At 40.8% G+C, this 22,662-nt stretch overlaps 2 protein-coding genes across 4 annotated transcripts; one reads left to right on the top strand and one right to left on the bottom strand.

Annotated features, from left to right (window-relative positions):
- Nucleotides 1–39: 39 nt before the first annotated feature.
- Nucleotides 40–19,046, top strand: cfap43 (cilia and flagella associated protein 43). 3 transcript variants are annotated; one of them, XM_030747405.1, is made up of 38 exons: nucleotides 40–153; nucleotides 231–484; nucleotides 578–674; nucleotides 778–945; nucleotides 1,063–1,159; nucleotides 1,326–1,470; nucleotides 1,602–1,684; nucleotides 1,767–1,898; nucleotides 1,983–2,099; nucleotides 2,195–2,272; nucleotides 2,380–2,528; nucleotides 2,609–2,712; nucleotides 2,880–3,029; nucleotides 5,572–5,732; nucleotides 5,905–6,069; nucleotides 6,160–6,290; nucleotides 8,524–8,689; nucleotides 9,571–9,678; nucleotides 10,399–10,476; nucleotides 10,784–10,891; nucleotides 11,064–11,168; nucleotides 11,260–11,376; nucleotides 11,885–12,070; nucleotides 12,239–12,445; nucleotides 12,609–12,695; nucleotides 12,835–12,915; nucleotides 15,362–15,490; nucleotides 15,582–15,701; nucleotides 15,811–15,918; nucleotides 16,173–16,259; nucleotides 16,345–16,433; nucleotides 16,542–16,752; nucleotides 16,907–17,019; nucleotides 17,148–17,310; nucleotides 17,436–17,606; nucleotides 18,424–18,504; nucleotides 18,586–18,739; nucleotides 18,835–19,046. In XM_030747405.1, exons 1-38 carry the CDS (start codon nucleotides 125–127, stop codon nucleotides 19,008–19,010), a joined length of 4,905 nt encoding a protein of 1,634 aa, XP_030603265.1. In that variant the 5' UTR covers nucleotides 40–124; the 3' UTR covers nucleotides 19,011–19,046. The 3 variants fall into 3 exon arrangements, with proteins under 3 accessions (XP_030603265.1, XP_030603266.1, XP_030603267.1); XM_030747406.1 differs by lacking the exon at nucleotides 231–484 and having other exon boundaries at nucleotides 46–153; XM_030747407.1 differs by lacking the exons at nucleotides 231–484; nucleotides 578–674 and having other exon boundaries at nucleotides 70–153; nucleotides 728–945.
- A 3-nt stretch (nucleotides 19,047–19,049) lies between these two features.
- Nucleotides 19,050–20,318, bottom strand: sfr1 (SWI5-dependent homologous recombination repair protein 1). Its single transcript, XM_030747408.1, has 3 exons — nucleotides 19,949–20,318; nucleotides 19,449–19,793; nucleotides 19,050–19,356 (listed from the first exon to the last, which is right to left on the bottom strand). The coding sequence occupies exons 1-3, from the start codon at nucleotides 20,039–20,041 to the stop codon at nucleotides 19,168–19,170; spliced, it is 627 nt and encodes a 208-aa protein (XP_030603268.1). The 5' UTR covers nucleotides 20,042–20,318; the 3' UTR covers nucleotides 19,050–19,167.
- Nucleotides 20,319–22,662: the final 2,344 nt, after the last annotated feature.

Genomic DNA, 22,662 nt, shown 5'->3' with positions numbered 1-22,662 from the left:
TAGCGTATCAGCCAATGGCATTAAATAAGGGTTGCTATAGTTACGCAACGCTCTCCAGTCTGTTTGCATGTGTTGGTGAAAAATACTTTTAATACATTTCGTGTAGTTTAATTCTCATCGTATAATGGACGAGTTTGGGAGTTTAGAATTCAGGTATGTTGTCGCTACAGGTACACCACTGGTTATTCGGCGCGATTTGCTAACATTTAACTAATATTTGGTCCCTACAGGTGGATACAGGGTTTCGCAAACAAAAACACAGAGTTTGTTGATAATAAAACAATATGCTACGCATGTGGGAATCATATATGTTTCCTAAACTTGGAGACAAGGACACAAAGCGTGTTTCCGAGTCGCTGTAGAGGCATTGGTGCATTGACGGCCAGAGGAAACAGTGGGATTTTTGCTTTCTCCGAGGAAAAGCTATCCCCGTCGATATTTGTGTACTCTTTCCCTAACCTTCAGTTGAAGAACGAACTGAAGGGTAAGGTTGAAGTACTTTAATCTAAACATCTCCACAATTTTACTGTAATCTTGTAAGAGATGCGTACTTTTGCTACCCGACCTGTTTCTGTAGGAGCAGCACAGCTAGACTACACATCTCTGGCATTAAGTGATAGTGGTCCATATTTGGGCTCCTGCTCCTCTCTTCCTGACCACATCATCACTGTGTGGTAAGCCGCTCAGAAGAGAACACTACTTTATACTGTGTACCATATGTTTTCAGTTATTCATGCTGAGCAGCAGTGTAGCAGTAATCATAAACGTATGATGCAGGAACTGGGAAAATGCCGAGCCACTTTGTACTCAACCACAAGCAGGACAGGATGTTATTTCCTTGGCGTTCAATCCTATGAATTGGCTTCAGCTTTGTGCTTTGGGCACTACATCCCTCACTGTGTGGAATATTGAGAGGAGTGACAGCCTTCATATCCTGCAACCAAGGTAAAGGAATGACATTTTTTGTGCAGTGCAGCAAATGCATGAGGGCTGAAGGAAAATGGGGTAGCTAAAGAGTCAAAGAATAACATTTATGTGCATGTCATATTTGTCATGTTGCAGTAAAATAGAGCTTCCAGCTGCTGGTGGTCTCTTTGCTGAAAGCCTGGCACCATCCTCTCAAACTGTCAGCAGCAAACTGCAGGCACAGAGCATTATGGTAACTTTCTTCTTTTGATAATGTAACTGTAGGTTTTAGGTCTTTAATTGGAAAACAATTATGTTGTCGTCACACCCCCCCCCCCCCCCCCCCCCCCCCACACACACACACACACACAAAAAGACAAAATGTAAGCTGTGACCCACCTCTGCATGTGTTTACACAGGTCAAACCCAGCACCAGAGGCAGGTTGACTCCTTCTGCGAGCTGCTGGACAGCCACTTCAGAGCTCTATGTGGGCTGTGCCGAAGGATTCCTGCTTCTTGCTGACCCAGAGAGCCGCTCTGTCTCAGTCCTTTTCAACCCTACAAGTAAACAAAAGCACACACTTGGATGTGGAAGATACTTTAAAAAGTCACTCCTACTCTTCCATATGAGAATTACCCAATTCATAGACTAGAAAAATCTTTTGACATGTCATTTGTGTTTAATTTTTGTTTAGCTGCTGATGCTATCCCTGAACTCAGAAGGAACAGCTTTCAAGGTTTAGCTCTTGATAAGAATGGTTTGATTGCTGTAGGAAAGGTATGCGCCTATTCACTTTTAATGCATTAATGTGTATGAGCACATCAAGCATCAGGCACTTTAATATGCTTCTGTGTCGCAGGAGAACGTGGCGCACTGCCTGCAGATCAAAGGGACTCAGATAAACATCACACAAACATGGCAGTTAGAAAGACCTGTCACAACTGTGACGCACTCCCCTGACTATAAAACATTACTTTTGTCTTCCAATACAGTGCGTACTTAAACACAACAGCATGAAAATATGATATTCCCTAAAATATCCAAATTTGAGAGAAAATAACAATCTGTTCTTCAGGGGCAGATATATGTGTTGAACCCACCCCAGTCAGACAAGATTGTGAAGGTCTTGGATGTTCTCAGCGGCAACTTTGTGACAGCAGCTCTGTTGCATGATGACAAGAACATTTGCGTGGTAAAGCATTTGTGTTGCTCAAGAATTGGGGCAAGCTGTAATTTATATCACTGTCTTTTAATGAGCAGTGATGATTGTGTTTACATTGGTTGCAGTCCTTGAGGGAATCTGGAGAGCTGCAGTTGTGGTCCTCAGGTGGCATCTGCCTCAGTTCCCTGTCACTCAAAACAGAGGTCAGATTGACAACATAAGAACATTCAGAACTGAGCAGTGCCACATTATTGCGGCATGTAAAAATGGCATTATATAAGAAGAAAAACATAAGCCTCTGTGTGTTTAGGTGACATGTTTGGCCTGCTGTCCTATTGCACACTATGCAGCTGTTGGAACAGCTACAGGAAAAGTCCTCTTTATTGACCTGAACCAGGAGCACAGACCTCGCCTGGTGCATCAGGTTTACCTTTACCACAGTGCTGTGGATCACTTAGTGTAAGTATCCCCCATTTTTGTGATGCTTCTCCACTTCTGCTCAGAAAAGTAAAAAAAAAAAAAAGTCTTTTCTTTCACAGTTTCGATCACGATGGGCATTACCTTTTCACCAGTGGCTCAGATTCACATGTCTATATTCTAGATGCAAAGCCATCGAGGATGTTTTCAGTCATAGGGTGCACAGGTAAACACTTTCCTTTTAACCCTTTCAAAAGTTTATGAAGCTACATATTAAATTACAGCACTCATCAATGTAAATATCACTACATATAAGAACTGACACATTGTAGCTCTGCAGAAACATATTGTCCTGAAATTGTTACCAATACAGTGTGTGGGTCTCTTTTCCAGTTTTTCCTGGACGCATTTTGTCCCTTTCCACTCAGTGCATCAGGGACCGCAACGAGGTGAAAGTTCTTGCACTGTGCTCTGGTGAAGAGGATGGAAAGCAGGATGGGAGCCTGCTCACAGTGCTGTCTCTACCTGCCCAGAACCTTGAAGGTACAAACTAATGGGGCTGATGAACTTAGTCTCTAGAGCTGAAAACATTTTTAAACATTTTGGAAACAGGTCAGAAGTGTTTTGTTTTTTTTTAAAATAGGAATCTCTAGAACATAAATTCATCTAATATATCTGGAAGACTGTGAATCAGTAAATAGTTTTGTTTTTTTGGCAGTATCTCAGAGGCAGTATCAGAAACTCAAGTCTGAGACATTAGTCATAAAATCATGCAGTCTTATACTACTATTTGAATCTGTGACTAGGGAGAGCCACTGTATAAATGAGAGGACTGAAGTTTGACAGTCTGAGCAAAAAGTAAGAACTCATTTTGAAACCAAAAGTTGAATCATCTCCTGTAAGTGAGGAGAGGTTTCTAAGTGATTAATGGAAATAAACTACAAGCCAAACTTAAGGATCACATGTTGGTTTCCTTTATATCCCATTCACAGTACTATTCAAAAGCCTTGAGTCACCCCTCATTTCTTAATATTTTGCTTCAGAGGAGCCAGACTTTCTTGTAATTTCTTAAAATGGTCTTGAGCAAGAGTTCTCCAGGCTTTCTGAAGGTCTTTGGAGATTGGCTGCTTTTTCACTCATTTTCAGTCCAGTCATTGTACCTCACCATTTCCAGAGGAGTGTTTTTGTTGCTGTTGTTTGTTAAGCCACTTAAGACTGCCCTATGAATCATTCAAACATAAAAAGCCACTTCACCCAAGTGATGAACCAGTGTTGTATCTACACATAAGACATCTTAGCAAAGAACCAATTTTAAATTGTATCTTTACGTACTTTGTTACTAGCAGCCTATTGCAAAAAGTCACATAATTTGTTCTCATTTCTTAGTTAAATCAGAAAAAATAATGTCAAAGATAACAGTTTGGCAGGCATAAAATAGTATCTTTGCAACAGCAATGTGATTCCTTTTAACTGAAAACTGGAATGTGATGCAGTGTGTGCTTAAAATAAGAAAATGGACAAGTCAAGAACAGAATAAGTGGGAGGGCTAAAAAAATATCTACAGCAGATGACTTTATCTGAAAGTTATGTCTTTAAGAAATAAAATAGAAAAATATCCTGTAATACCTGACACAGGACCTCAGAGATGCATCTGGCACTTCAGTTGATCCATCTACTGTTCACTGAAGCCTCATCAGAAACGGTCTCAGCCGAAGGGTGGCTGTCAAGAAGCCATTCTTAATGATGGGAAACAGGGGGAAAAAGCTGAGGTATGCCAAATTACACAAGAACTGGACTGAAAATCAGTGGCAACAGGTCTGATGGAGTGATGAATCCAAATTGTCACCAGTATGAACAGGGGAGATCAGGAGGGAGGTACAACAGTGAGTGTCTACAGCCATCTGTAAAACACGGTGGAGCCTCTGTCATGGTTTGGGGCTGCATTTCAGGCAGTGGTGTTGGGGATTCTGTCAAAGTTGATGGAATTGTAATGCCATACCATCTGCAAAGCATCTGATGGGCGACAGCTTCATGTTTCAGGATGATCACAAACACACTGCCAATGCAGTAAAAGCATATCTGGATAGAAAGACACACAATGGAACTCTATCAGTCATGGGCTGGCTTCCCCAGAGCCTGGACCTCAAGATTATTGAAGCAGTGTGGGATCATCTTGACAAATGATGGAACCACAGAACCACATCCAAAGAAGAGCTGTGAATGTCCTTCAAGAAGCCTGGAGAACTTCCTAAAGTCTATTTGGAAAAATTAGAAGAAAGCTTTCCTAAGAGACTTTAGGCTGTGTTGGCGATTAAAGGTGTTCATAGCAAATACTGACTTTCAAGCTCATTAGAGCTAAACAAACTCTGTTTTTGCCTTATAAACTCTATCTCCATTTATGTTTGCACATTTCAAGAAATTACTGCACTTTTTTCCCCCCGTTTTCCTAGCAAAATATTCAGAAATGAGGGGTGGTTCAAGACTTTTGCACAGCACAGCTTTAATAAACGGTGAATGATCGGCTTCTACTTGGCTTCTGTTCTTATTGTTTTAAAGCTAAAACTTGTATCGCCTGTCCAAGGAGATACCCTGGCAGTGTTCAAAAAGAAACCGACACTAGACGACGTTCTCATGATGGATTAATAGTACTTAACACAACGCGTTACACTGAAATGTTTAGACATGTTGTTACTAACACGGTTAAAATGAGGACAGCGACTGAACAGTTTACAAAAGCACACCCTTTATTTATACAACAGGGTGGAAAACTATGTTGAACAACACACCACGACACAAAGAAGGAGCAAACATTAAATGGAGTTATAAAGCTGAAAATGAGTGGTGTGTATTAAGATTAACCTAGACTGTAACAATAGTTATATAATACACCACTGCTATTTTCAAGACTAAGGTGTTTAGACCAGATACCTATGAATGTCTCATTAGGAGCAGCTGTAGATGTGTCAGTGAATTATCTCCATTAGCTGTCACTGTAGCCAACAGCAGTGTAAATGAAACACTCCTAACAATTTCTATCAGTTCTTCTCTTCTTATTGCATACTACCATCTGTCTGCTTTCCTGCAGGTCCAGGTAGTGTAGACCGACCTGGTTGTCTGTCTTCTCACGTCCTCAGAGTGTTCAGATTCAGGGTGCCTCGTCCACTTAAAAGCTGTGCTCTGGGAGTAGGCGAGGTCTTTGCTTACTGCCACAGGAATAAAACCCTTCAGCGATTTGTACTTCCCGAGGTCTGCTGCTGTCTTTCTTTTTTTTTTGGCTTATTGCCCCTCAAATAATTTTACAGCAAATTCACAGTAAAGCATCACTATGATTTTCTTTTGTATTTTTGATCTCAGGTATGCATTTTGAATCTTGTATTAGTATGACACTATCATTCTGCTCTCTGATGCATCCTCTCAGGACACAGGGAATTTTTCCAATCAACAGGCGGTTGAGCTGAAACCAGAACAGGAAGTAAGGGGTCATCCGCTGGGCCCTGCCTCTCTCGTTCTCTCTCCTCACCGCTTATGGTTGGCTTCTGTGGGCCGAGATGGCTTACTACGGATTAGAGAAACTGCTTCCATGGTTAGAGCTCATTTAGTTTCCTGTTTTTTGTTTTCACTGTGAAAGTTTGAATCCTCTTTTTCATTCCCTGTGGCGTTGCCGCACCTCTAGGAGCGATACATCGAGCTGCAGTGTCACTCGTGCGACCTTGATGGAGTCCGGAGCGTGTCCTTTTCTACAGACAGCTGCACACTCCTTACTGTAGGCCTCAAAGACGGCTCTCTTGTATGCACTAACATCAGGTAAAGCAGTGAGTAGCACATCGCGCTTACATAGTGCACAGCGGTGAACAGCAGAGGGAACCCTTGCTCGCAGTCACTAACAAGCTGGTGTGGTTTATATAAGACAGGACTTTCTCTTATTACAACTGGGAGTGAGGGACAAAAGTAAATAAATATAATTTAGTGTCCAAGGGGGAAAATCAGCAGGAAAACAAAGATCTAATAAAATTCACAGCACAATCTTTCAGTAGAATAACATCCCACTCTCATTCCACATCTGTCTACACTGCTTACTTTTGCATGCTTGTGGTTTCAAGGTTTGTTTTTTAATCTTAACTGTTTTAATAATTCAGAAATAGTTAGTTTTGCATGCATCATTTGCTGGATCACTGTGGGTATAATCCACTGGCTATATAAATTGTGCATAATCTGTAAACTTAACCCCAAGAGACCAAGCTATTTGAGTAACTAAAATAATCAGTTATAAGCTCATTATATTTTATACATTTTATTTTTTTGTGTCGATCATACATATACTGTTTATCTACGGCAAATAAGCTAAAATGTTCTCAAGCCATTAATTTTGGTTTCAGGTGATTTTTCTTGTCAAGAACACAGATTGTACATGCAAAATTGCATTTATTTAGACAGTCTGTGTTACTTTCTTTGCTTCAGTACTGCTAGAAAAAAAATGCAATTTAAAACTTACGGTTTTTGACTGAATTAAAGCATGCCAGTATCATTTTAAAATCAAAATATACATGAATACTTTCATTTAAGGAAAAGCTAAGCAAACATCTCTTTTTGTTGATGTATAGTATTTAAAATATTTTGTACCGTCGAGCTGTTTTCAATGTCACTTTGGCTTCTGCCTCAGGACTTCTGCAGCCATAAATCTTGTTACTGTAGGTCTGTTAGCCACAGTTCACTGCAAACAGACCGAGTCTTAAATTTTCACTTCTAATGCAGTGATTAGAAATTGGAAATTGACAATAAAATGGAAGCCTACACTGTAAAAAATATGCGCATTTGCATATTTCTGGGGTCACAAATAACCCCACACAGTGTTTCATCGTTTTTGCTGTACCGGTGGGCTACTTTCTGTGAGAATCAATGAAAGACTGTAGAACAATAAGATTCAAATTCAGATCCACAGTAGAAAACACAATGGCACATGTAATTATACAGAAAGGGCCATAAATGACCATCTGAGGCCTAAGCCATCATAGGTGATAACCCTATCCTTATACGATATTTTGAAGAAAGGCAAAACAGACTTTTTTTGGGTGGGGTGGGGGGGGTGGGGGGGGGGGGGGGGGGGGGGGTTCAAGTAAAATTATAATTTCTTTGTTCCCTGATTGACAAGACTTGAGAGTGCAATCTAATAAAAATAAAAATTACATACAATTACATTGCCTAGGGTTAGTGTTAGGGTTGGGCCTGTCACTGACAACTTACAGGAGATTTATACTTGCCGTAGGTATGTAATAACCACAGACCCTTCCGAAAACCTACCCCATAAACCTGATGAGCACCGCCCTGGAAATGTAACTATATGTTGCTTCGCCTGTTTAGTACTGTTGACTCCTCCAGTGCATTTCCAGCTCTAGTTTTTGAATGGACTCCCAGATGTCAGCAGATTCCTGAATGTAGATTGCCGAAACTATCAGACTGGATATGAGGGAATGGACAAAGAAGTGGAAAAACCTGAGGGACAAATATGATTACCTACGGAAAAAAAATTAGAGTCCCAGCATTTTATTTGCTGCTATTGTGGCTGGCACTGCAGACCACAAACACCAGGACATGACCACAGGGTAGTTAACACATAAAGCACCACACACAAGCTTAAATGCTGGCAATGGCGTTGGCCACTTGCGTAGGTTATGTCATAGTCTCTACAAATATTCACTGCAGAAAAAAATTCAAATCAGCCGTCAGACTTCAGGGGCATAAAAGACATGTTTGGTGATAACCTTTATTTTTTATTATTAGCAGGAAATTCCATCAAAAGATCAAGTATAATCTGTGCAACCAATATATGGAGTCTGTTCTAAAATATTTTCTGTCACACTGGAAAAACTGTTAAATGCATTTATTTGTGCTGTTACTTGTGCCTTCATTATGATCAGCTCTGCAGTTTAATTTAGTCAGCCCCAGCCTACTCCCACTTTACAGTGTTGTGGAGTAAATCACTGCTGACTCTGATAAATATCTTAACATATTTTGTGTGTTTTTATTTGGTTTGATACAGAGTTAAAGGTGGGGATGTCAGTAAGATGAATGAAGCTACTCAGTACAGCAAGTCTGTGGCTCATTTCTTGAAGAATATATTTGATACTGAAAACCCCGTCCTGATTAACTTTCCTGTGCGGGGTCGACTGTCTCCAGCTGGCACGGAATATCCAGGTGAAAGCAAGGTAAAAATTTTCTGTTGTATTCTGTTTTACTGTTACTCAGAACACCTACCTAAAAACTATTAACTAACTGCAGTCTAGCGCTGTAATGTTTTCCTTTGTAAAGGCTGCCCTGCTTCAATGCCCTCCTATAGCTGAGTGTTGTTCCTAAAATTTAGTCGCCTGCTAATGCTTTTAACATGGTAGAACTTCTTATAAATGCAACACAGTTCAGTAGTTTCACAAACTACAGCCTCCCAAACTGAAGCAACGCCTCTCTAAAACATAAACAGATTTAAAGTTGTGATCATTTATCTGGCTGATATGTTGTGATATGCAGGTGGTGAAAGTATGTGCCATCTCTGGTGCCATCCGAGTAAATTTAAGCAATATTGATAAGAAATGTGAATTACTCTTAAAGAGCTCTTTTGAACTGTTGTAGTGATCAAACATCACTTTGGGTTATTAGTTAAGGGCCTGATGTTTTTTTGTTTGTTTGTTTGTTTGTTTATTACTCCATTTAATAAGCCATTTTATGTTTTGCTTTAATAAGTTTATTGAGATATTTGTTACTATATTTTATTTAGGTTTTTGGTTTTTTGAGCTCCTTTATTTTGTTTATTGTTCCAAATATTTAAATATTTTTCTTTCTTTTTTTTTGCCATATTTTATTTTATTTTACTGAGCTATTCTATTTTATTTAAGCTGTTTTTTTAGAAGCTTTTAGAGATTTAATGATTTACTGTTTTGCCTGCTCTTAGAATACATAAAGCATATCTTATCATAATCTAATAGATATGAACTGCTATTTCTTGCTTGTGTTTCATACATGACTAAATCAACATTCTGGCAAATATCACATCTACTGATTTTACTTATCTCAGAGTTATTTTTATGTGTTGTAGGTCAGTGGTGGACCATCTGTGGATGTGGCAGGGCAAAATGAGAGCGACAGCAGCCTCCTGTGTGCTCCACCTTCACAGACCACCTGGCTGGAAAGCAGGCGAGAGGCGGTCAGTGACTAATATGATGCGATGTTTATGCTAGTGGTGTGGCATCTGGATGTTGTTGACCATTTTTAGAAACTTCTGTTGTGTTTTTTCTATGCGCTTGCAGATGGAAGATTATGAAACTGCTCTTTGCACCAGTGTGTGGTATCTAGTTCAGCAAACAGCTGTGTGGTTTTTGGCATGTAGCCACTCTGCACAGCAGCTTGATTTATCAGTCTTATGGAGTGAGAAAACCAATTAGCTAGTGGTATAGTGGGGAAAAGGACATAAACATATGTAAGAACATGTTTGGCACTTTGTCACCTGACAGACTTTTGATAACAATAAATTTATGTTGAAGGTGTGGCAACAACCTGCCAGAGAAGCCATGCAGGGGACCTGCGGGGATCATTTGTCATGAGAATTGGTTTTCACAATCCACAGCAAAAATAATAATAATAATAATGATCGAGTATTGTTTTCTTTATTTATACTTGCACACATAACCACTTGTAATAAATAGAAGCAGTAGTATTAAAATCATTAGCTTCTGTAATTACAACACCCAGCCCAAGAATCTGAATCCTGGCACCGTCTCTGTGCTACATGCTACAGTGTTGCATAGCATTTTCTTTTCTTGTCATGTTTTCAAATGTATTGTAATTACTATTTCTAAGTGATTTACATTTTTGCTACATCTTTGAAAGATTCTTGTGAATTTGACAGTCTATATGTTTTGAACAGCTTATGAAAGAAGAAAATGAGCAATTCTCTGAGATAAAGAAGAACCTGAGGGAAACCATCAAAGAGTTACGCGACAGTGTAAGTGAAATTTAGGAGAAATTTCACTTACGATCACGCATAAAACCTGACAGATTCCAACACAAATATTGTGTTTTTCAATCCAAGATTTTGCTACCTTTACTTAATACCAGTGCAAAACCTACGTACACAGTAAATTAGAATGATCTAAAACACACTTATATGTAGTCAAAGCACTCAACAGCTAAAAGCTGAAAAATTAATATTGAATACTATCCAGCACACAAAGCATAACATACTTTTTGACAAAGTAGATATCAGCTGTACAAACAACGTGACTCCTGAGCTGTGTTTCATGTGACGTCAGATCCTGGAGATGATGGGTGACAGTGAGAACCAGCCTGAACAACACTTTAACCTGGATGTTGAGGAGCAGCGGAGACTCGAGGCCATGGTGGAGCAGGAGGTCACAAGGGTACTGCTGTACACACACACACACACACACACACACACACACACACACACACACACACACACACACACACACACACACACACACACACACACACACAAACACACACACAAACATGAATGCATTGACCCTTTAATTCTGATTTGAGGTGACTCTTAATGTTCTCACGTTGTAGGTGAGGACTGAAATTGAATGGGACATTGTAGAAAAATGTTATCTCCGCGATATCATAAAGAGAGAACGCTGGGATACTATGAAGGTCATAGGCAGGACCGTTAAGGTGAGACGGGTTAGAAACAAGTGCTGAAACAAGACTGATGACTATTAGGTTTCTTAATCATCACAATTTATTCTTCTCTTGTGTGCCACAGGCCTTTCACTCTGACCTTGAAGTGCTGAACTACCCTCTGAGAGAGCGAACAGAAGCAGAGCTGGAGAACCTTTGCAGGGTTCAAAATATGAGGAAGTTAGAAAAAGCTGCCTGCAGCGTAAGCAGAACTGACCCACAAGCTCAAAAACTTCACGAGAGTTTAGGTTTTCATTAGCACTGCAAAGAAAGGCGTATGTGCTTAATTTGAATCAGTTAAATCATGTTTACTGTTTTGAAATGTGAAACAGGAATGCAGTAATGCAACATTTAGTGAAAGCTGTGACACTGTGGCCTGCTCAGTATGTTGGGTTTTCCTCTCTGGAATTACATTTTTATAGCAGAAGCGTTCAAGTCAAAACCAGTTTACAGCTAGAAAATGATTGGATGCTTTAAATCTCAGTCCTTCATCTGACCTTTCACTGCTGTAACATTTTGAAATGCTTGAAAACGTGCCAGTCCACCAGTGTTGAAACTTTTATAGATTTATAGCTGTGTGGCTAAAAATGAGTTGTTACAATAGTTTTATCCAGTGCAATGTCCTGCACATAAAGTTTATAATCACACAACCACAGATTCAGGCCTCGCTGTTTATCTCAGCTCTTGTGTTTTCCACCTTTAAACTTCAGCTGAGCAGCCTAAAGAAAGGTCCCAATGCACAAGAAGAAGAGCTGGAGGGGAAAGCCCAGGAGGCAGAGAGTGCCACTCTGACGGGGAGTATCTCCACTCAGTTAGGATATTCAAATCCTTATGTCTACGATCAGCTCAGCCTGCAAACCGTAGAGCAGAGGATCAACCAGATCATTTTGCTACAGGTGGGAACCTGTTCCAAAAAAGCTTAATAGTGATGCCTTTATATTCATCCAGAACTGTAATCAAAACACTTGGTTAAAAATAATAATTAAGGAATTAATGAGCTTTTGTCATACTGATCATTAATAACAAGTTTTCTTTGCCAAATTTCACTCATCTCAACACTGCAGGATGTGATTTATCGCATCAAGACGGCTTTCAACGCCGACTTTGAGGCATTACACAGGCAGAAGGTGCAAGAGCTGAAACATGTGAGGGACAGGAACAAACACATCAGAGAAATTGTGCTGCAGCTGGAGTTGCACGAGGAGATGTGGGAACCCAGCCTGACTGTCAGCGAGTGGCCAGAGAGGCTGCTCGCAGTGGAAGACTCTGAGGTTACTGTCCTCTTGAAACATCTAATCAGTTCACAGAAGGTTCACAGAAAGTTCAACGGACGAAGCTTCTGTACATGCTGAACTCCTCGTTTGTTTGTTTGTGTAAAGTGTGAAATGGTGTGTGGTTTTTGTCTCATGAGATGTTAACTTTGTCCAACCCAAGATAAAAGCTGAAAGGTACCTCACAGCAGAGCAGAGAGAGGAGGAGGAGAGGAGAAAGCTGGAAGAGGAGCGTCGTTTGGCTGCCCAAGTATGCTGCCATTAAAAAAAAAAAAAAAAAAAGCTTTTCAGTTTTTGCATGTTAAAATGCTTCCATAAAGGATGATTGCATCAATGATTAGGATAGCTCAGTTCCGCCATGTTTATGTGTTTTTGTTGTTCTATTGCAGGCTGATGATTCTAGAGAAAGGGCTCTTGGTGACATGATGGATGGAGTACTTGAAGTAAAAAAAGAGGACATCTTGAAAATGGTGACCATCAAAACATTTATTGTTTATCTTTTAAGACATTCATAATGTAGTAGATCAATCCCAGGAATACTAAATAATATACACTACAAGAGAATATTTTTTCTGAAATATTATCTACTCGCTTCCTATATTGGTCTGTTAATTCTGAAGCGATTTGAGGTTGAATCTGTCCATCCATTCATCCATCCATCCATCCATCCATCCATTCTCTTCCGCTTATCCGGGGCTGGGTCGCGGGGGCAGGAGCCTAAGCAGAGAAGCCCAGGCTTCCGTCTCCCCAGCCACCTCCTCCAGCTCATCCGGGGGGACCCCAAGGCGTTCCCAGGCCAGCCGAGAGATATAATCTCTCCAGCGTGTCCTGGGTCTACCACGGGGCCTCCTCCCGGTGGGACATGCACGGAGCCCCTCACCCAAGAGGCGGCCAGGAGGCATCCTAATCAGATGCCCGAGCCACCTCAACTGGCTCTTTTCGATGTGGAGGAGCAGCGGCTCTACTCCGAGCCCCTCCCGGATAGCTGCATTCCTCACCTTATCTCTCAGGGAGAGGCCAGCCTCCCTTCGAAGGAAACTCATTTCTGCCGCTTGTATTCGCGATCTTATTCTTTCGGTCACTACCCAAAGCTCGTGACCATAAGTGAGGGTAGGAACGTAGATGGACCGGTAAATCAAGAGCTTCGCTTTTACACTAAGCTCCCTCTTCATCACGACAGACCGGTGCAGCATCCGCATCACTGCAGAAGCAGCCCCGATCCATCTGTCAATCTCCCGTTCCCTTCTCCCATCACTCGTGAACAAGACCCCGAGATACTTGAACCCCTCCACTTGGGGCAAGAACTTGTTCCTGAGCTGGAGAGGGCACTCCACCCTTTTCTGGCTGAGGACCATGGCCTAAGACTTAGAGGTGCTGATTCTCATGCCGGCCACTTCACACTCGGCTGCGAACCGTTCCACTGCGAGCTGGAGGCTACCCCCTGGTGAAGCCAACAGGACTGCATCATCTGCAAAGAGCAGAGATGAGACTCTGAGGCCACCAAGGAAGAAGCCTTCCGCCACCTGGCTACGCCTAGAAATTCTGTCCATAAAAATTATGAACAGAATCGGTGACAAAAGGCAGCCCTGACGGAGTCCAACAACCACAGGAAACGAATCCGACTTATTACCGGCTATACGGACCAAGCTCTCACTGCGGTTGTACGGAGATTGAATGGCCCGCAACAACAGGCCAGACACCCCATACTCCCGCAGGACCTCCCGAAGGATACCCCGAGGGACACGGTCGAATGCCTTCTCCAAGTCCACAAAGCACATGTAGACTGGTTGGGCAAACTCCCATGCACATTCGAATATCCTTGGGAGGATAAAGAGCTGGTCCAGCGTTCTGCGACCAGGACGAAAACCGCATTGTTCCTCCTGAATCTGAGGTTCGACTAACAGACGGACCCTCCTTTCCAGCACCCTGGCATAGACCTTACCAGGGAGGCTGAGGAGTGTGATCCCCCGAAAGTTGGAGCACACCCTCCGGTCTCCCTTCTTAAAGATGGGGACCACCACCCCGGTCTGCCAATCCAATGGCACTGCCCCAGATCTCCACGCGATGTTGCAGAGGCGTGTCAACCAAGACAGCCCTACAACATCCAGAGCCTTCAGGAACTCAGGGCGAATCTCGTCCACCCCAGGGGCCCTGCCACCAAGGAGTTGTTTAACTACCTCAGTGACCTCACCCCCAGTGATGTTCAAGTCATCTCCCTCGTCCCCAGACTCTGCTTCCACTACAGAAGGCGTGTCAGTAATATCTCCATTGAGATAATGGTTGAATCTGAATACAGAAAATAATTAAATGTAAATTAGATATACAGTTACTGTAATAAGATGATTGATTGAATGGTAAGTGGACTCATAGTTGCTTTTTTCCTCTAACTGCTTTTTACTGTAAGCCCCATTCACCTATCCACATGAACATTCATATAGCACTTTATTCTGTGCCTTTAAGTGCTTTCTAATGATCACAGTTCAGTACCTTGACCGAGGTCACTTTGACGTGCAGACTAGAGGAGCCAGGGGTTGAACCACTGACCTTAGATTAGTAGACGACCTGCTCTCAAGTGTGAAGATTTGTTGTCTTTTAATTAAGAAGATAATGATAAGCTTAATTGATAATGAAAATAAATGTAGGGTAATAATATGTAATTAGTTAATTACATCTATCATTTTTAAAAAAGTATTTATATATAATTTATTACATAATTAGATCGTATAATCTATTGGAAAAATGTTGAAAAATTGTTTCATATTATGTCCACTCTAATCAAAATGAACCACATGCATGGGATAATGATGTCGCAGGTTTTTTATTTTTTTTTAACTTGAATTCTTTTCTAAGCAGCGTCAGTTGAATTAGACAAATCAGCATGAAGGGCACATAGTTCCTATTGAATTTACTCCACAGGAAATACCTCCGCCTGAGTTTGTTTTGACCAAACCTGACATTCAGTGGAGTGAGGAAGAGAAAAAGGTCTTCAGAGAGTATGAAAAGAAAGCCAAGGAGCTCAGCGAGGAGAAGGAGAAGCACAAAAAGGTATTACATAAGATGCTCTGTTTTGCATTGAGCTGAAATATTATTCACTTTTGATGAGAGTGGTAACCATCTGTGAACTCTGTTATTGCAGCTGCTGGAAACTGAAATAAAAAAACTCCACCGATCGAACAAGGAAGCGACCGAAAGGTTTGATGAAAACCTGGCAAAACTGTTGGAGAAGAAAATGAACTGTACAGTAGCAATATACCAGGTGAGCCTGCGCACACACAGACAGTAGCAAGGACCCCTCTCTTCTCATTTCCCCTTTGAGGTATCTTTTAAAGCATCCTGTTTGAAATTGGTTTTGGTGTACTTTACAGGAAGAGCTCAAGATCACATGTCTTGTTGATTCAGTCCTCAGAGAAGAAGAGATCAGAAGTCAGGAGCAGGAGCTCAAGCTCAAACTTGAAATAATGTTGGCATCTAAGGTCAGTTAACTGGTGCACAGTAATGCTGTAGGAATTTTTTTGTAGGAATTTCAGTGCCAGCTTCACACTCTGTTCTTTGTGAGAAATGGCAGCAATGTTCATCCAGAATTGTAGTACAAAATCTTCCCTTTGTTCAGGCATGTTTTATGAGTGCTAACCTGTGTGGCACACTCATTTGGTAGGCTTCAAGACTGCTCCATCACTATTTCCCGTGCATGCTCTTCTCATCTAATTGGCATGTATTTCTCTGACAGAACAAAACTGGCGAGAAGTTGAAGAATCATGAAGAAGAAGTAGAGATGTTTCAGGAGGCCTATGACAGAATTGTTCTTGAGGACAAAGTAAGCCAGCTGATTAAATATCGAAATCATTATGCCTATGAGTGAAGGTGAACATAACAAGATATATATATCTGTGTCTCTGAAGTTGTTGGACAAAGAATTCAGAAAGGAGTTTGTTGATGTACCAGGCCATCTGGTTGATCAGCTCTATAAGCTGTTCAAACGCAGACCCAGGTTTGTAATATGTTTCCTCGCTCATAGCGACATATCTAAAATATTACATAATTTGTGTTGAGTTGTAAACTATTTAGCAATTTTTGTGAGCAAACGTTCATCCCACAGGGCTCAGAAGATGAGGACCCAGACGGACAACAACTCCAACACGTTAAAAGAGCATGGTCTGTGTGGTTCTCTGGGCCCCGATGTACTCAGCACACTGCTCAGGGCCATGGAGGCGCTGGATGCTCCAGAGAACATGCCAGAGGGCTTGAACCCAGCAGCCTGGGACAGATTATGTCTTGTCCGCAGAACAAAAGTAGAGAGTGAGCAGAAGGTATGAAGACTATTGCTAGTGCACTAAAATATATATAAATGTGCATGATAACAGAATATTTGAAGACAGTTCAGGTTATAAAATAAACGTAGGGAACTATTTTTGTTCTGTGCTTGTAGTTATCCACTCACTGCTGGACACTTTACCTTTTCAGGTAAAAGCAAAAGCTTTGACTCTTGCTGAGATGCGGGCATTCCTGCAGAATAGGAGAGATGAGGATAAGGCTGCTCAAGAGGAAATTGAAAATCTTCGTGAAGCACTTGAACGGTACACATAGGATTTTGAGATTTCAAGCAGTTGTAAAACAAAACTTAGCCCTGAGTCTTAATCACTGATATAAGTGCAGTAAATCTATTCCTTAATGTAAGAATGATCCTGTTTTTCTTCTGCTCTAGTCTGCACAGGGAGAGGAATCATCTCCTGGTGGACACCACAGTCCAAGTCATACTCAAACAGGGACAGGTGGTGTCTACCACAGATCCAGCTGCTAACAATGCAGACACCGTCTTAATTCTTTATCACAGGAGCGTTGTGGACAACCTGAGAAGTAGCATCAGGGTCAGCCTATTCCCACCATAAAGCAGACACTCTCATTGCAAATAATATGATTTGCTGTTTGATAAAAACAAAATTAGCCAAATTCAGATGGTGCTTATGCTAACGATTATTATCTCCATGCTTAGACACTTGCAGAGCAGAAAATAGCTTCGATGGAGGCATGCAAAGAGGTGCGTAAGGGCATAATCCAGCAGGAGTGGGAGCTCAAGGTGATGAGGAAGGAGATAGAAGACCTCAATGACAAGGCGAGAAGCATCAAGATGTCACGACTCTCAGAGGAGCAGCAGCAAATGACAGTAATGTGGATTCTAAAATATCCCAACACTGCCTTTTTATAAGTTTTTCCTTTATTCTAAAGTAATCTGGGAGAGTGAATACGCATTACTCTGTATAATTCAGACTGAAAATATTCAGCATCTGCTTAAAATGATAACAAAATATCTGCATTTAGGGTCAGACGTTAATCCGTTTTGCGTTTCTGGCCAAACCTCAGGCGGTGATATCAAGGCAGGTATTTCAGATTTGGCAGCATCAGATGTTTTGCAGGCAGCAAATTGTTACCATCCTCCAGCACAGATGGATGATCTTTTATTGAAGACACACACCCTATTCACGCCAGCTCCCCCCCCTGTTTTTTTTTTTTTCTTTTCTTGTTAGCTCTTAAAGCTCTTACTCAATAGAGGAAGATTATTCTATCCTTGCCATTTAAAAAAAAAAATACATGTCAAGCTGACATTTTTATCTTGTTTACACCTTACTACACATTATAAAGGACAAGTAATTTTACAAGTTAGTCATATAGAAATGCTTTGCAGCAGTTGAGAAATAAAAAACAAACAAACAAAAAAAACCTCCCACATCAAATGAGTTATTCATCATATTTTCAACAAGCTGATGAGCATCGCATATGTTTCCAGGCCCAAATGCCAGCTTCCGCTGGAAAAAACTTCAGGTAGATCTTTACTGGCAGTTTCCTGTCATTGTTCAAGGCCATGAAACTGACCAACTAAAACCAAAGTTTTATGATCAAGGGGTTTTCCTACAACTCTTGTGGGTTGCTGCATTTTCTGTCGTTTCACTTCACACCAGTCAGTTGTTCTCTTTTCTTTTCAGTATCGCAGCAAGTCGGATCAAGCCAGTCACACAGCCAAGCAGATTTCCAGTTTGGAGAAAAGTATAGCTTTGATGCAAACGGTAAAAAAGTAACTACATATGGGTAAATTGTACAATATATATATACAATATATTTAATATATTTAATATTTTAAATTTCAGACTCATGAGAAGAACGTGCAACAACGCTTAAAAAAGATTGAACGGATAAATAAGCGAGCAGCAGCAAAAGCTGAAAAGAGTGCCATTTTAGAACAGGAGATTCCTGGCACGCACGTCACAGTTTCGGAGTTGAGACACATCTTCGAAGCAACAAGTAACAAAAACAGTAATTTCAGCTCTATTTAAACACACTGAAAAGAAAAGGTTTATTCATCATCCAGCTAATCGTGTATCTTGTTTGGGATTTAGCTTCGGAGGAAAATGAGGCAGCCAGAAGAGAAGAGCGCTACAGAGAAATTGTTCAGAGGAGCAGGTTGGAGGAACTGGCCAGAGCTCAGGCAGAGGAGCTGGCTTTCCTCACGGCAGAAGTCGAGCGTCTCACAATGAAGAACTTTCCTTCACTTGACATGCTTAAACACTACTGAGCAAAGCTTTCTCCTTAACTTAAAACAGTTTTATTTATGCTTCTCCCAGCACATAAACTGAACAAATTGAACTGTGAAAAAAAAAAAAACTGTAGCAGCAACAAAAACAACAATAAACAGGACATCTAAAATGTGACTGTCCATCTGTAATATCTTATTAAGTAGTGAAGTCCTCCTCTGTGCGGTCAAAATGCAGAATGCTGTCATCCAGACTGAAGAGGTCAATCAACTCGGACAGGCTGGCTTTTCGTCCATCTATGGTGATTTCTGATTGCAGTTCGTACAGTGCAGCTTGAGCGCAACTCCGCCACTTATCAATCAGTGTTTGGAGATGTGTTAAATCATTCTGGGGAGAAAGATGGGAGAACATGACGTATGAAATTACCAATTTTAACCAAAAAATAATCCCATTCTGCTCAATTTAAAGGTAGCCGATACCTTGCTTCTGTACATTTTAACCATCTTGAGTCTACGTAAAGTCTCCGTTTTGTCTTTCACCTCCTTCCTGAGATGTTGTGCAAAGTCTCCTGAAGGACATTGTATTGGTTTGGGCCCAGGTCCAGACGTTTCACTCCCTGTTCTCTCCTCATTTCTGTTTACATCAACACTGCCTAAAATCACTGGAGGATTATTAACGGGCTCCCGAGAATCTGCTGAAACTTGTTGGCCTTTCTTCTCCTCCTCATCAACACAAAGGCGTTTGGCCACAGAGAGGGGGGAGATGAAGGAGCGCCTGGATCTCTTCAGTCTCTCCCTCAGCGAGGCACTCAGCTTTGGTTGACGCTGTGGGATGACAGTAGAGAAAATGACTCACAGGGAAAGTGCATGGGCAAGTTGTGATAATTAATAAAGGTTCCTATAAAGTCAGCTTATGCCAGGTTATATTATGTAAGAGGTGAGTTACAAACAAAGGGTACTAAAGCTCTTCTAGCACTTACCTTCTCTTTATATTCACAGGGGCTTGATTCTACTGAACTACAAGGTGAAGAATAGTCCGTTTTTAATTTGGCTGCTTTAGGAGTGATCTCCATCGGTGAAACTTAATTTGACTCATGTAAACTTAATAGTTTTGCAGGGCAGTTTAAGTTAGCCCAGTGGATGTTAGCTAGTCACGTATCTTTTTCTTAACATTTTTTTTTTAAAGACGCCGTTGAAAAAACAAAACTACTTCGAGCACTTACAGTAAGTGTTGTTAAATGCTGGTACAATAACCACTGAGCAGCCCAGAACTTTCACTAAGCACGGACTGAATCAAAACATTTAGAAGCGGTGCGAGACTTGTGCGTTTTTCCGTATTTTGCGGCTCAAAACCTTCGCAGTCTCTGATTGGACAAAATTTAATGACGTTTAGCGAAACGCATCTTGGGAGCTGTAGTTGCTAGAATATGTAAGCACGAACTGTTCTTTGTGCCTTAAATCCGTGTTTTCATGCTATTTCTCAAAGAGACAATGCATCCACATAGTTATGTTCCCTCTTTTTATCTCGTTTGGGATATTTGTATGTGCAAAATTACGTAAGTGGCACAAAAACACTTTTTGTGGGCTGGAAAACGTACCAGAGATCTAAGTAATTTGTTACTTACAATAAAACAAAAGAAAGTCAGATAATTATAAAAAGATTATTAGAGTAAATTAGGATTCATCTAGTTTTATTTATTTATTTATTTTTTTAGGAGCAAACAGTAAGCTTTTGGGTAGGACTTCTAGTGAGATTAAGCTGAACTCGGCTGCTTTACAAAATAAATTCAAAATTAAGTGCTACAGGAAACACAAAAGTGTTATGTGTGGACTTGTTGACAGTGCTGCTTGTTACCCTTGTTACTAGGGTCGAGTCACATTGTGATTCAGCTCTTCTCATCAGTTGATTCATCTCCTTCATGGGCTTATTTTTAACTCCTACAGACCGATTCATTCACGGTCTGTTTAAGATGGTTTTCAGATGTGTGTGTGATCGCCTGCTCTCTTTTTTTTTCTGTTGCGTTGAGGAGAAAGGTGGAAATTAAAACGTGAGGCTGCCTGGACTTGAACTTCAGCACTTGGCAGTCTGATATTACACACCCCAGGGAACTGGGGATTTTTGTCATATTATATGGATGAATGTTTCAGGGCTGAAAGCTGTAGATAATTAGTATGTGTGAATTAAGAGTTTGTCATTTTTAAAAAAAAAAACTTTTGAATAGTTGACAAAAATTCTGTGTTTCCTCCTTAGCAATATGGGTTGCAACAGTAAAGGTATAGAGAACCTAGAGGCTATGTGAGACAGTGAGCACAGGTGCCAGGTCTTTCGTTAAATACAGGTGTGTATGTTGGGCACTTAAATATACTGTAGACTCAGGTCATGTTTTTGGATGCTATTAAGTCCTGTTGCCTTTTAAATTATAATATATGGATTGCTTTTGTTGCCTCCCTTTCCCAGTGGAGTAGATGTGGCTGGATTGTGCACAGACTGTCACTTGACTTTGGCTGAAAGAGTGTTTTGGATCAGTGGATTATTTTGATTTCACAATCTGCTGTGTGTTGGAGGTTTCCCTCTAATGTGTTGCCAGTAAGCCTCTACAAACACTTCCTTATCTCCCGTCCCAGGTTAGCAGCATATAAAGATCAGTAAACTAGAGTCTGACACAGATCCCACAACACATGCAATGCACATTGATAAAATCACCTGGCTGGCAGTGAACCTGAAGGCCCCTTGACATTTGGTTTGACATTTTCCACTCACTTTCCATAATTATCCAAAGAAGGAAAAGGACAGGTGTTAGTAATATAACTAATGACAGCTTGTTTCTGTTCAAGTGTCCCAGCCAGAGTCACAGTGTCTGCAACCGTGACACTAAACGTCACACTAAACAGTATCAGTGCCCTGAAACCGAAGAGCTATCTGGACTTCAGCCAGCAGTAACTTTGATTTACACTTGTTCTTTTCTCCTGTGAGACGGTAAAGCATCTGCTATGAAAAAGGATGTAAAAATAAAATGGTTTAGCAATGTCAACTTGACCTTTAACCTGCAGCAGCTCAATAGTTGTTGTACAAGTTGGATGACTGCGGTTGTTACAAATCTTTTCTGATTATCCCTCTTGAAATAGAGACGTGTCTTCTTTCACTGTCAAAGACTGAAGCAATTATGCTGACCACATACATCAAAAGTCGCATTCCTTTTAGAAATAATAGTCTTTTCATTTTGGAAAACAAAACAGTCCAAGTGCTTCACCCTTTGCTGAGATTATGCTTTTTGTGTTGCTTTCTTTGTACAATGGATTTATTGTTCTTCTTTCTAATGGTGCATTTGATTATGGTTTTCATTTAACTTTCAAATATCCGTCCATCCATTCTCTTAACGGCTTATCCAATTCAGGAGGGCTGGAGCCTATCCCAACTGTCACAGTGTGAGCACTTTCAAATAATCTACTGATTATATTCTCATTTAACTGCTAAATCATTAGGTCTATAAAAGAACTAATCAAAATTTCCTCCGGGGAAATTTCAAATCACTTACTTAGTCTCGCAAACGTTCCCCAAACCAAAGAACGGCTCGGGGTATAATCAGAGATGGCAAAGCTGTAACTGGAGAATATTTGGGGCTTGAAGTATTAATTATAAAAAGAAATACTTTTTTTTTTGTCAGTCCACAGAATCAAAATGTTTACTGCTCAG

The sequence above is a fragment of the Archocentrus centrarchus genome, chromosome 15 (assembly GCF_007364275.1).
Source record: "Archocentrus centrarchus isolate MPI-CPG fArcCen1 chromosome 15, fArcCen1, whole genome shotgun sequence".
NCBI classification, from domain to species: Eukaryota; Metazoa; Chordata; class Actinopteri; order Cichliformes; family Cichlidae; genus Archocentrus; species Archocentrus centrarchus.
This window is presented reverse-complemented; position numbering and strand designations above follow the sequence as displayed.

Excerpts from the sequence above, each read along its gene's own strand:
- cfap43 (XM_030747405.1), top strand. The coding sequence starts at position 125 with ATGGACGAGTTTGGGAGTTTAGAATTCAG. Across the intron at positions 11,377-11,884 it reads TAGAAAAAGCTGCCTGCAGC|CTGAGCAGCCTAAAGAAAGG; the intron begins GTAAGCAGAACT and ends TTTAAACTTCAG. Across the intron at positions 17,020-17,147 it reads CTTCGTGAAGCACTTGAACG|TCTGCACAGGGAGAGGAATC; the intron begins GTACACATAGGA and ends CTTCTGCTCTAG.
- sfr1 (XM_030747408.1), bottom strand. The coding sequence starts at position 20,041 with ATGGAGATCACTCCTAAAGCAGCCAAATTAAAAACGGACTATTCTTCA. Across the intron at positions 19,794-19,948 it reads CCTGTGAATATAAAGAGAAG|CGTCAACCAAAGCTGAGTGC; the intron begins GTAAGTGCTAGA and ends GTCATCCCACAG. Across the intron at positions 19,357-19,448 it reads TTAAAATGTACAGAAGCAAG|AATGATTTAACACATCTCCA; the intron begins GTATCGGCTACC and ends CTTTCTCCCCAG.